General features: G+C 48.0%; 1 protein-coding gene across 2 annotated transcripts in view; it reads right to left on the bottom strand.

Moving 5' to 3' along the window:
- ACY1 (aminoacylase 1) overlaps positions 1-13374 on the bottom strand; it is a 203111-nt gene that overhangs the window by 116506 nt on the left and 73231 nt on the right. For both annotated transcript variants that reach the window (XM_078766843.1, XM_078766844.1), the window contains one exon: positions 2609-2713. In XM_078766843.1, the coding sequence (XP_078622969.1) occupies positions 2609-2713 (105 nt within the window). The remainder of the gene's footprint in view (positions 1-2608; positions 2714-13374) is intronic.

The raw sequence follows: 13374 nt of genomic DNA, 5'->3' as shown, positions 1-13374 counted from the left end.
CGTGTGTCTGGGTGTGCCTGGGTGTGTCTGTGTGTGCCTGGGTGTGTCTGTGTGTCTGCGTGTGTGTGTGTGTGTGCATGTCTGCATGGCTGCGTGTGTGTGTGCGTGTCTGCGTGGCTGCGTGTGTGTGCGTGCGTGTGTGCGCGTGTGTGTCTGCGTGTGCGTGTCTGTGTGCGTGTCTGTGTGTGCGTGTCTGTGCGTGTCTGTGTGTGCGTGTGTGTGCATGTATGTGTGTGTGTGCGTGTGCGGGTCTGTGTGTGTGCGTGCCTGTGTGTGTGTGCGTGTCTGTGTGTACGTCTGTGTACATGTGTGTGTACATGCGTGTGTATATGTGGGTGTACATGTGGGTGTACATGTGGGTGGGTTTCAGGAGATGGTTCGGAGACCTACCAGTTCTCAAAATATCCACCTCCATAAATTCCTTTTTTTCCCCCATTGTGAGCGATGATAGTGACAGGAAACAACTAGAAGGGCACTTGATAGGGCGCATACCTCTGTCAGGCTGATTGGTTTACATTTTGACTGGATCTGTATTCAGACTGAATGGAAATCTCATCAGCTTATTCTCGTCACCTAACCAACAAATCCACCAAGTTTTCTCATAACGCGTCCACAAATGTTTGAAATATCATGTTTTGTCACCTCATGTTTTTTCACATTTTGTTACAACTTAAATTTAAAATGTGTTAAATTCAGATTTTTTGTCACTGATCTTCACAAAATACCCCATAATGTCAAGGTGGAATTTTGTTTTAGAAACTTTTACAAAATAAAGAAAAGAAACTTTTATTAAAATGAAATACAGGAATATCTAACTTACATAAGTATTCAACCCCAAGTCAATACTTTGTAGAAGCACCTTTGGCAGTGATTACAGCTTCGAGTCTTCTTGGGTATGTCTGTATCAGCTTTGCACATCTGGATTTGGGGAGTTTCTCCCATTCTTCATTGCAAATTTGCTTGAGCTCTGTCAAGTTGGATTGGGAGCGTCGGTGAACATCAATCTTCAAGTCTTTCCACAGATTCTCAATGGGATTCAAGTCTGGGCTTTGCTTGGGCCACTCAAGGACTTCCACATTCTTGTTCTGAAGCCATTCCAGTGTTGCTTTGGCTGTATGTTTGGGGTCATTGTCCTGTTGGAATGTAAATCTTCACCTCAATCTCGAGTCTTTTGCACTCTGAGGCAGGTTCTCCACAAGGATTTGCCTGTATTTGGCTCCATTCATTGTTCCATCTATCCTTACAAGTCTCCCAGTCCCTGCCACTGAAAAGCATCCCCATAGGATGATGCCAGCACCATGCTTCAAGGTAGCGATGGTGTTAGATGGGTGATGAACTGTGCTTGGTTTCCGTCAGATGTAGCACTTTCCATTCAGGCCAAAGAGTTGAATTTATGTCTCATCGGTCCACAGAATATTTTGCCTCATGCTCTTAGTCTTTCACAGGCCTTTTTGCAAACTGCAGGAGTACATCATACAGTGCCTTTTTCTTAGGAGTGACCTCCGTCTGGCCAATCTCCCATAAAGCCTAGATTTGTGAAATGCTGCAGAGATTGTTGTCCTTCATGCAGTTTCTCCCATCTCAGCCAAGGAACTCTGTAGTTCTGTCAGTGGTCATTGGGTTCTTCCTCACTTCCCTGGTCAAGGTCATTCTTGCACGGTTGCTCAGTTTGGTCCGACGGCCAGCTCTAGGAAGAGCCTGGGTAGTTCCTTATTTTTTCCATTTCCTAATGATGGAGCTTACTGTGCTCTTTGGAACTTTCAATGCTAGAAATTGTTTTATTCCCGTCCTCAGATCTAAGCCTCCTCAGAATTGTATCTCGGAGTTCTATGGACAGTTCCTTGGACTTCATGGTGGAGTTTCTGTTCTGATATGCACTGTCCACTGTGGGACCTTATACAGGAAGGTGAGTTTCCCTCTATATTTTGTCCAATTTACTGAATTGGCCACAGGTGGACTCCAATCAAGTTGTAAAGACATCTCAAGGATAATCGAAGGAAATTGAATGCACCTGAGCTCAATTTGGAGTGTCATAGCAAAGTGGATGAATACTTATTTACTCAAGACATTTCAGCTTTTCATTTGAATTAATTTGTAAAAAAATTCTAAAGAAAATAATCCATTTTGATATTATGGGTTATCAGGTGTAGATCAGTGACAAAACATCTCAATTTAACTCTTAAATTCAGGCTCCAACAACAAAATGTGAAAAAGTCGGTGTGTGAATACTTCCTGATAGCACTGTGTGTTATTGACTAAAGACCACAACCTTTTTTAAATGGTATTTTTTATTTTGATGCAATGCAGATGTCGTTATTGTTATTTTATTGAACATGTTATTTTTATTTTACAATGTGAATCACACAAATTTTAGTCTTCGGACTGTCTTGTTTGGTGTTTTATATTAATAAACTGAACTATTCTTATTTTTATTACAATATTATCATCAATAATTTCTTGTTTTCATTGGTTTACGAAAGGAAATACAATGACCAAAAAAAGAAAGTAAATCTTCATTACGATTTTATCGCAGTCAGGTGATTACTGTCATTGATGTAAATCAACTAATGGAGTGTAAAGGTGGTGTTGGCATCGTTATCAGATAGACCTGGATGACTGGCACAACATCGGTGTGAGAATTCAGCAAGATGGACTTCAGCTCTGGATTCTGGCCTTTCCACGTCAGAACTGAAACCCAACGACCTGGCTTCACCTGCAAAAAAAAAAAAAAAAATCCCCAAAGATTATGCTTCACATTAGTCACGCAATAAAAGCAAATACTTTATAAATACAATGACAATACAAATAAATATATATTTACGAGCCGAAAGCACCCGGCGTTGCCCGGGTTCTTTTTGAATGAATTTACTACTATAATTCAGCTTTTACTCACGGCCGTAGAAGATTGACTACTATAATTCAGCTTTTACTCGCGGCCGTAGAAGATCGACTACTATAATTCAGCTCAGCGTTTAATTGCAAAATGGGCCCAGCCCAGCCGAGGCGGCCTCAACTGGCCTCACCACCTAGCCTATAACCTTCCCTGGGCCCATCCCGACATTTTTTGTGTCAGAGGTTTCCTCCTATCTTTCACCGTTTAGGAGATTAGCACGTACAGACAAACAAACGAACAAAAACTTTCTTTTATATACAGACTTGGCATTTAATATGGAATTATTTTTTTTCTCGACTTGGGTTTACTTTCTTAACTCAGTATATCAATCTAGTGAGTTTCTTTTACACTTTGGTGATTTATTTGTTAAAAGAACCATGTCACTGATTGTCTGTCGCAGCAAGAAGTCAACAACAGGATTATATCACAGGTGGCGTGGCAAAATGTACGGACAGGTGCATTTGATGATTGGCTTCACAGTCAGGTATACAAGGGTTGTTGCGTTCTGTATTAGTGGGAAACAACTGCTGCACGTCTCCAAAAGTTATTGCCGCTTCCTCTGGAGATGGTCCGTCAACTCGACAATGCTGTTTGTCATGGAGTGGTGGCTTTACGAAATTACGGCATGAGACAGCGTGCTATTGCTCGGCAGTATGGCATCACTCAAGGTCAGGTGTCAAAGATCCTAAAACGAAATGCTCAGAGGGGTGTCCCTACTCCAATACCGAGGCCAGGACGTCCCCGCAGAACCACAAGGAGGGATGATCGCCAGCTGCACCGGTTAGTCCGCAATGGCCGTACCAAGTCAGCTAATCGGCTTCGGGCTGAGTGGCAGCAACTGACAAATGTGCCTGTATCCAGAAGGCTAGTCAACCAACGTCTGGTTCAAGCAGGCTATCGTGCCAGGCGTCCCCTGAGAAAGCCACGCCTGACCAGACAACACCGCCAGCGCCGATTGCAGTGGGCCAGAGAGCACCGTCAATGGCAGCCAGGACACTGGAATCATGTGATCGTCAGTGACGAGTCTAGATTTCTGGTCTATCGTCAAGATGGCCGCGTCCGAGTACGCAGACAAGTACATGAAGCCTCCAACGAAGATTGTAGTGCCAAGAGTCCAAGCTGGAGGTGGTGGGGTGACCGTTTGGGATGCTTTTCATACAGGGGGCAAAACTGACCTGGTTGTTCTGAATGGAAACCTGAACCAGTTCAAGCACAGGGCCATTCTGGAAGAAACATTGCTTCCATTTGCTCATGCAGCCTTTCGAGGAAACTTTGTCTTCCAAGATGACAATGCACGGCCTCATCGTGCTCGCATGATCCAACACTTTCTTGCTGACCGTGGTGTAGAGCATATGGAGTGGCCTGCCATGTCCCCGGATATGAATCCGATAGAGAACTTGTGGGCAGAATTAACGCGTCAAATCGACCACTTGGACCAGCAGCCGACCTGTGTGCGTGAATTGCAGCAGGCTATTGTCACTGCATGGCAAGCGATTCATGTCCAAACCTTGGCAAATCTCGTGAACAGCATGCCTCAACGTGTACGACTGCACGTGCTCTCCTGAATGCTCGTGGGGGTTACACGAAGTACTGAACTGTAATTTTACTGTCCGTAATCCCAGTCGTAATTTAACTTTTGTTTTTGTTAAAAAAAAATTTGGCTAATGTGCAAAATAAAGAGATACTTCTGGAAAACGTACAGAAGTTTAACACAGTTCTGTCCGTGAATTGAGTTCGATATCAGTTTACATCACTTTCAAGGATCAATTTATTTGCTTCGAAATGTCAAATGTGGTTTTTGTTTCTTTTAAAGGTCACATTAACAAAATCTAGAATAATTTCAACGTAATTCCAATGAACTTTTGGTTCTAAGACATCTTGAAAAGTAAGTTCACCCCCACAAAAAAAAATTTCATATTAAATGCCAAGTCTGTATATAGAAGATAGATAGATAGAAGATAGATATATCACCTGGGTGGGTCGAGTTTGCACATTACTTCCTGAACCGAGAACTATGAATCTTCGACGCGCAACATCGATCGATATGCCTCCGTCCATATTATTGCATCATTATATACATACTTATACCTAGTTTGATTTAAATCCCTTGAGCTGTTCTTAAGTATCGTATTTTTACCTGACATGACATCTGACGCTGAAATCTCAAAATATATATATATATATATATATATATATATAAACGTTCTACCTTGAGAACTCAACCACGTTAAGAACGTCTGCTTAACGTTCTACTCCCTTAAGCAACCATTTACATTTCAAATATTTACAAAAGCTCGAAGTCTGTGCTCCTAATTCCTGGGGCAGGTAGAAAAAAACAACACGCACACCTATCTTAACCACAAAACTTAAACAAAAATTCAAAAATTCGAATTAAAACATTTGTACAACCCCCCCAGTGTACAGACCGTGTCCCCCGGTGGATGCCCCAAGACTCAACGTTACCTGCGGGGCCATCCCAATGTACCCCAAATTTCCGCGGGCCCTGTCCTGGTGTTACAGGTGAGTGACATGGCTCAGTGGATTTCGCCCTCATTCACTCACACAAACCCATAACGACTCATCCACAAAAATCATCAAAACACAAAACCATGAAAGCACGTATTTCACCCCCCTGCAAGACCATGGCATAGATGTTATTACACGTGTGTGCGTTTCTACTGGGCAGCGGGGAGGTACTGTACAAGCAAGATGGTGGGGGCGCTTCAGGCTGTGGTGCGCCCGCAGTCCAAAAAACAAGTCGCCCGCCTTACGACTTCTTCACCCCCCCCCCCCCCCCCCCACCACCCCCTTAACTCTTGGCCCCCTGACAGCCAAACAGCTCCCTGCGCTGTCGTTCCGCCAGGGGGGATCTTCACACAGCCTCACGGGTCGCCGGGAGTCTCCATACCCCAGGGCGCCCAAAAAGACCCCCACCACCCACGGGCTCCCAATTTCCAGACAGGGAGGCAATTACCGCAGAGGGAGCCACAGTCACCGCTCCTCCAGAGCTTGATCCATACCTGCGGACACATACACCTTCCCTACCCACAAAATCCACAAAAACATTTCCTCCCCCACTGCCATTCAATTCTCAACCATATTTCCAATCAAAATATGTCACAAAAAGCGACTGCCAGGCCTGCTTTCCTGTGAAATCCCCATTCACATTTCAAACACATAACCATCATCACTTCCACTCGTATTTCAATTCCCATCCTCTTGACCACACAAAAACACAACACCTCTACACATAAACAAACGCCACCCACAAGACCCTTTGTGGCTCACATTCCAAACCCTTCACCAGCCATGCCACCACTCTCACCGCCCCTACTCCAAATTATCATGTCCCAATTTCTACAAAGTACTGAACCCTTGGGACAGTACACATCAAGGCACTTACCTCAAGTGCAGGTAGTTGAGGTTGGTCGGATTCAAGAGTGCCATCCACCCTACAAAATCCCAAATTTATCCCATGGGACCATTCTAATTCTTCCAAATTTCGTTTTATCCCACTGTACTGGCAAGTATGTGGATCCGCCTGCCCCGGTGACTATCACTACATGACTACTTTTGGCTACGACAGCTCCGCCCCTCTACCGTGCAAGGACAATAGGGACAAGCTGAGCATCCGAAACACCAACATGGCCCATGAGTCTCCATAAGGGTGCGACCCACCATCCATCCTTCTCCCCCACCCCTGCGAGGAACACAGCCGCACTAGCCCCAGCTAGCCAATGTGGTGAGCACCTGCTGCCAACTCTACCATTTCCAAAACCTTGGACCTGGGGGCGAACGGTCGCAGTACAAACTCAAACCTCACTTAAACTTTGTACAAACTCAAAACCGCAATAATATATATATATATATATATATATATATATATATATATATATATATATATATATTGTTGCGGTTTTGAGTTTTGTATAATAAAGGTTAAATTTCCCCCTCATAGTTAGTCACACAAACAACACGTAGCCTCGCGATAGTTTAGTTATTTCATAGTATTTCTGAGATTAGTCCTTTTTCCTGTGTTCGTTCTGCGTTGAGTAGAGTAAGGAGAATAGGTCCTTTCATCGCTTCCATTGTCCTACGCCGCCTCCATCGCCTTACGTCTCTTTGTGGTGCCTTTGGTTTTTTTGGCGCGAATTAACACGAGGCCGGCCAGGAGGGTCGGGGCGGGACCGAATGAGGGCGACAGAGAAGCTGACGGTAAGCGCGAGCCGCCAATCAGGGCTCACAGGGTGTGACGGCAGCACTGCGTCACAGGGCGTGGTTGGAAGGTTCGAGATTGTTCGAGAAGGTTCGGGGCATACCGATATAAACCGTTACGCAAAGCCACCAGGAGGAGTTGAGTTGAGTTCAAGGAGCGCGTGGTGAGCAGAGGAGTTCAAGCAGCAATTGAGGTACGAGGACTGAGTTGGCATTGAGTGGAGAAAGACGCGCAGGAACCAGGATACGCGCTCATATGAAAATTACCCTCGGTTGAGCTTGAAGCCGAGCCGCATATAGTGCATTGAATTACGCGAGTGTTAACGCGCTGTGTAACCGCCAGCCGTGCTGAGAGACGCGTACTTTTTCTTCCTACCTCATCGGCTGCCTTTTGTTCGGGAGACGCGCTACGAGGATCCTTCCACCGCCTGCTTGCCTTCTTCGCGGGACATGCTGGGACCGTGGAGAGCCGGACGGGGCCGTTCCTGGACGACCACGTCGGCGCAATTTTGGCCTGAACAGCATCCTGCCTGCAATTCCCTGTGTGAGTGTGACAGGCCCTAGTCTGGGTGTTAAGAATATGACTGTTTAAGTTCTGCTCTGTGTCTCTGCTTCGACCGATCCTTGTACATACGTGGGAATAATAATTAAACCTGTGTTCTTCCTTCCATTCGATCGTTCTTATGATTTCCTCATTGACTAAGCGTGGTACGAATAGAACCACTCGAATCGGGGTCCAATAACTAACGGTGACTGCACAGACCACGTGGTACTCAATCCGCTCGGTGTACCCAAATCACACGTGGCTCGTGCGAGGCTTGCTTCTCCGCTTCCGTGGCGGCGCAGGGATTTAGGTACGAGCGAGACATGGTCCCGAAACCCTACCTTGCGTTTGCCCGGAAGAGGCGTTTCAAGTCTCTCGGTTCCGCCAAAGCAAGAAAGAACAAGGGACTTAATCCACCCCCCAACCCCCCTTGGTAAGAAGGGCGGCGGAGAACCATAACAATTGGTAGTCAGGAGTGGGGATTTGGAACCCTGGACGAAATTTGGGACACCAAATTTACATATTGGTCGTAGCATTTGGTGTCCAGGAGTGGGATTTGGAACCCTAGCAAAAACAATTTTGGACGAATTGGCTCCAAATTGCGAGCGGACGAAATTTAGTGTAAAAACCAATTTTATATTCGTACCATGGCTAGCCAAGACGGTCGAATGCCGGTGGGGGTAGATGATGAGGAGGAATTAATGACCCAGGACCCACAGGAAGAGTTGGTAGAAGAGGACGACATTGATTAGGGGCCGGCAGCAGGGGTAGAAAATGGCGGCACCTCGCACATGGCGGCGAGAGCCGAGCCCACGGCGCCAGGGGACTGGGGTCTTTTTATGATTCTACTCGTGGCGAGCTTCGAGAAAGTGAATGATAACATAAATAAAATGGGTGGCCACATGAAAGAAATGGGGGACAAATCCACCCGGGAAGTGGAAGAGGTGAAAAAGGGGTTGGAAAACAAAATGGACATCCAAAAGAATGAATTGGAAAAATTTAGGGTGGCGTCGAAGAAGGATATGAAAAAAGCGGGGAAGGACATAAGGCGCAGGTTGAGCGAGGAGGTCGCATTGGGACACGACGAGGTGACGCGGTGTGAGGAGCGCGTGGAGAGTGAGGTAGAGCAGAGCGCAGCTAAGTTGACCGAGGGTATAGAAATCGCGACACAGGGTGTAGAAGAGCCGACGTCCGCCAAATTGGACAAGGAAATTTTATGCGCGCCGGTGGTAGTCAAAGAAATGATTATAATTGAAATTGAGGAGACGGGAGAAATAGGAAAGATATCACGGAAGGTAGAAATGGAATGTACGCCAAGTTTGTATTTGCACCGTGATGTCGGGCTTGCTAACCAAATGAAAAGTTTGCAGGTGCTGCTGGCGGGAAAAGAGGTCCCCAAGGTGAGTGGAATTAATGGCGCGAATGGGTTTTTGGCGCGCTTGGGAAAGAAACGAAACCCGGGCAGTCGTGGAAGGTCCATTGTGCAGTGTACGAGGGCGACTGGTGCGCGTGTGAGAGAAAAGTGTGCACCGGAGCGCGAGTGTGTGCGAGAAAAGTGTGTTACAGAGTGTGAGGGAGAATGCACACCGGACTGTGTGCAGGAAGAGTGTGTAACAGGAGAGTGTGTTACAGAGTGTGCGAAGGAGTGCACACCCGAGAGTGGGGGGAAAAGTGTGCGAGGATTGGGTGTGCAACGGGAGAGTGCACACCCGTGGGTGTTACAGACTGTGTGCGGGGAGAGTGTGTTACAGAGAGTGTGCAGGAGTGCACCCAGAGCGTGTTGTAGAGTGTGTGCAGGAGTGCACACCCGGGGGTGTTAGAGTGTGCGGTAGAAGAGTGTGTAGAAGAAGAGTGCGTACTGAAGTGTGTGAGGGGTGTGAGTGCGCCTAGGTGTGCAGGTGCGAGTACGGTGTGCGAGGGAGGATGCACACCAGAGGATGTGGAAGGAGAGTGTGCGGTAACAGAATGTATGGGAGGCGCTGGGACGCCTCGGCGTGCGAGTGCGGAGTGGGTCGCCAGTGGTGAGAATGCGGCTCAAGCATCGACACCGACCGGGGTAGCGTTCAGCGCGACGGATAGCCGACGTGAGCCCTCGGTGAGTTGTGTGCGGCAGGGACCGGCCGGGATCGGTGGCGCGGCGGTTTCACAAGGACCGCCGTGCACGACCCGTGCCGGACTCCTCCCCCTGTATGGTTGGTGCTGCGCCGTGGCGGCAAAGGCAATCGGCGAGGTTTGAGGAGAGGTAGGAGAGTTCGGAGCCGCGCACCTTTGCGGGTGCGGTGCTCCGGCCGTGGGCGGTTGGGGCCATCGTGCGTAGGACCGCGAGGCCCCGCACAGAGATGGGCCCCTGCACCTCGGCCCGTCCATGCCTCCTCCCCTGGATCGAAAATGCCAGACGGACACCCCATACAGTAGACTAACCACCCGCATGGATCGTTCGGCCTTTCGAAGCCGAGCCGTAATGACAATGTATTTCCACACGAAGAGGCTCGAGTGTAGTGGATGGATGAGGATAGTGTACCCTGCGTGGAGGAATGGTAGTTTTGCCATTCCTCACACGCCAGGGCCCATGAGCATTAGATTAGGGGGATGGCAGTAACAGGCACATAGGGGGGGCCTGCGATGGTTACCTCCATGGGGCACCGAAGCTAGCCGAGAGAGGGCTAGGATAATTGTTAGGGAATTAGAAGACTGTAGGAACATGAGATTTAAGCAGTGACATTTGTACTGTAGTGGGGACGTAGGTAGTTTAGATGGATGATAATGACGAAGGGAGTGCTTAGTGTAACGGGATGACGGGGAAGCACGAGTTTCAGGGGAAAAGCAGTTAGATAGATGATGCTGTACGTGTGAAAAATTGTTTGAGAGTAAAGGAAATTGTGAGTAAAATAAAAGGATTTGTGTTGAGGTGTATGGAAAGTAGCGTGCGAGATAAAAGGTGTGTAAGCACAAAAGGTGTGCGAGGAAAAAGGTGTGCGAAATAATGGTGTGCGAATAAGTGGTGTGGAATGCTTGGTGTGGAATAAAAGGTGTGGAATGCATGGTGCGAAGGACTGAATGGGGGAAGAGTGGAACCCATTCGCGAAAGCCTGGGGGGGTAGTGTAAAAGCCAGATCGAGGGCTTAGGCAAAATTTGTATGGATATTGACACCTGTGGTGTAGGTAGTGGCAAAGTAGTGCTTTGGAGGGTGCATGAGACTGTGGAATGGCTGGGCGTGTGGTTTAATTGGTGCGTATGGTTATTGGGGCACTCCGCCACTGGTAGTTTGTCGGCCAGGTGAGGCCGCAGGTAGGCTCTGGGAGCCAGTTAGGGTAGTTGTGAGTTGTTCAGTGGGGCCCGAGGATCCAAGGGAAGGACCCGGGTTGCCCAATGCCAAGGTGGGCATCAGGGGGTAAAGAGCCAGGAGGGACCTTCCCCAGTTTAGGTAGTTGCAGGAGCAGGTAAGCTCGGGTGGCGACTTCAGTGGCGGAGGGTGCGCAGGTAGTTGGACCTGCTAGTGGAGCCACACGACCCAGCCCCAAAATTGTGCAAGGGCACAGTGTGAAAATTTGTGGGAGTGAGACCCAAATTCGTAGGGCACCGCAGAGTGGGCAATGGGAATTCGGTTTTTAGAACCACATAGTTTAAAGAGGCCGATTGGCAGGGTACGACCCCGGGTAGGTTAAAAGTAAATATCAGTAGTGTAGTTAGGATGAGAAATCTCTTCGCGCCATCCACAGCCATTCACCGAGGAGGACAAAGCTCCACACAAGGGCCAGGTGAACTGTTTGAGTGTAAGACGCATCAGGACGTGATGAGACATTGTGTTTGTTCCATTCCTTCCTTCCTGGGAGGGATTGGGAGACTAATTTGGATTAGGGGGGGATATGGGAGACAAGACGTAGAGACGAATTTAACGTAGAGACGAAAAGACGTAGAGACGAAATTTGGGTAGTGTCAGCTGACGTTGGGGGGTACGAACGGAGAGGGACGAGCTTGCTCTGCTCGCTCTTCCGCGCCCCTCACGCTGCATTACCTTGTTTGCTGTGTACCTTTGTGCCCTTTCCACTTTGCTGGTCGTGCTTTGTCTCTTCCCCCACCCCAGGACCATTTTGGAGGTGGAACTGTGCAGCACCATCGACCTGTGCAGCATTCCTTGCTGCACCTTGTTACATCTGTGCAGCCGAACTGCGCGGCACTTTGCTGCCGTATCCTTTTGTTATAACTTTGTTGCACCTGCGCAGCACTTTGCTGCCACAAACACTTTGCTGCACATTACACACACTATGGACCACAGGTTGTGGCCTTGCACCTCTGCTGTGCAGTACCTTGCTGCAGAATCACGTTGCATCTTCGGACCACTTGTTTTGAGTGGCATGAATGTCACGCAGTCGGACCACATAAGATTGGCCCTGCTTGGCAAAGAAATACAATAAACACATGTGTTGTGCATTTTTATTATGGTGTGCTAGGGACGAGAAGAGTTGTAAGTTGAATTAGCCCCGAAGAGCAGGAATGGCCTGTATGCCGGTCCAGGGGCTTGCCGGTTTGATATATGCACACAGAAGATGCAAGAAGCAAGTTGCAAGAAGCAAGCAGGAAATGTGAATTTTTGAGTGTTTTTGTGCTTTGCTGTGCTTTCTCTCCCCTCCAATCTTCTTTCCAAAAAGGACAGGTCCTGGGTCATAGAACTGTAAATAAATAAGTTTTTGTGCTTGTATATAAAATGCTGCACACCGGCTTTATGTTTAGTTTGACAAATTCCGGATTCGGATAATTGTGGGCGTGATTCTGTTAGGTTAGCTACTCAACGCAATAGGTGGGACATATTTAAGTGTTTTAAAACTGTCACATACACGGGTTAGAGTAAATGTTAGAGGGAACCACATCTATATGTCACATGTAAAAGTAAAAGTTAATTTCCAGATCTTTCTCAAAACCGGTCGTTCCAATTTTTGTAGGTTTGACTCGGGGACGAGTCTGACGAGGGAGAGGGGTAATGTTGCGGCTTTAAGTTTTGTACAATAAAGGTGAAATTTCCCCCTCATAGTTAGTCACACAAACAACACGTAGCCTCGCTATAGTTTAGTTATTTCATAGTATTTGTGAGCTTAATCCTTTTTCCTGTGTTCGTTCTGCGTTGAGTAGAGTAAGGAGAATAGGTCCTTTCATCGCTTCCATTGTCCTATGCCGCCTCCATCACCTTACGTCTGTTTGTGGTGCCTTTGGTTTTTTTGGCGCGAATTAACACGAGGCCGGCCAAGAGGGTCGGGGCGGGACCGAATGAGGGCGACAGAGAAGCTGACGGTAAGCGCGAGCCGCCAATCAGGGCTCACAGGGTGTGGCGGCAGCACTGCGTCACAGGGCGTGGTTGGAAGGTTCGAGAGGGTTCGAGAAGGTCCGGGGCGTACCGATATAAGCCGTTGCGCAAAGCCACCAGGAGAAGTTGAGTTGAGTTCAAGGAGCGCGCGGTGAGCAGAGGATTTCGAGCAGCAATTGAGGTACGAGGACTGAGTTGGCATTGAGTGGAGAAAGATGGGCATGAACCAGGATACGCGCTCATATGAAAGTGACGCTCGGTTGAGCTTGAAGCCGAGCCGCATATAGTGCATTGAGTTGCGCGAGTGACAACGCGCTGTGTAACCGCCAGCTGAGCTGAGACGCGCGTACTTTTCCTTCCTACCTCATCGGCTGCCTTTTGTTTGGGAGACGCGCTACGAGGATCCTTCCACCACCTGCTTG

This window comes from Myxine glutinosa, chromosome 12 (assembly GCF_964187855.1).
Source record: "Myxine glutinosa chromosome 12, kmMyxGlut1.1, whole genome shotgun sequence".
In the NCBI taxonomy this organism is placed as follows: domain Eukaryota; kingdom Metazoa; phylum Chordata; class Myxini; order Myxiniformes; family Myxinidae; genus Myxine; species Myxine glutinosa.
The sequence above is the reverse complement of the archived record's forward strand: the minus strand, read 5'-3'. Positions and strand labels throughout refer to the sequence as shown.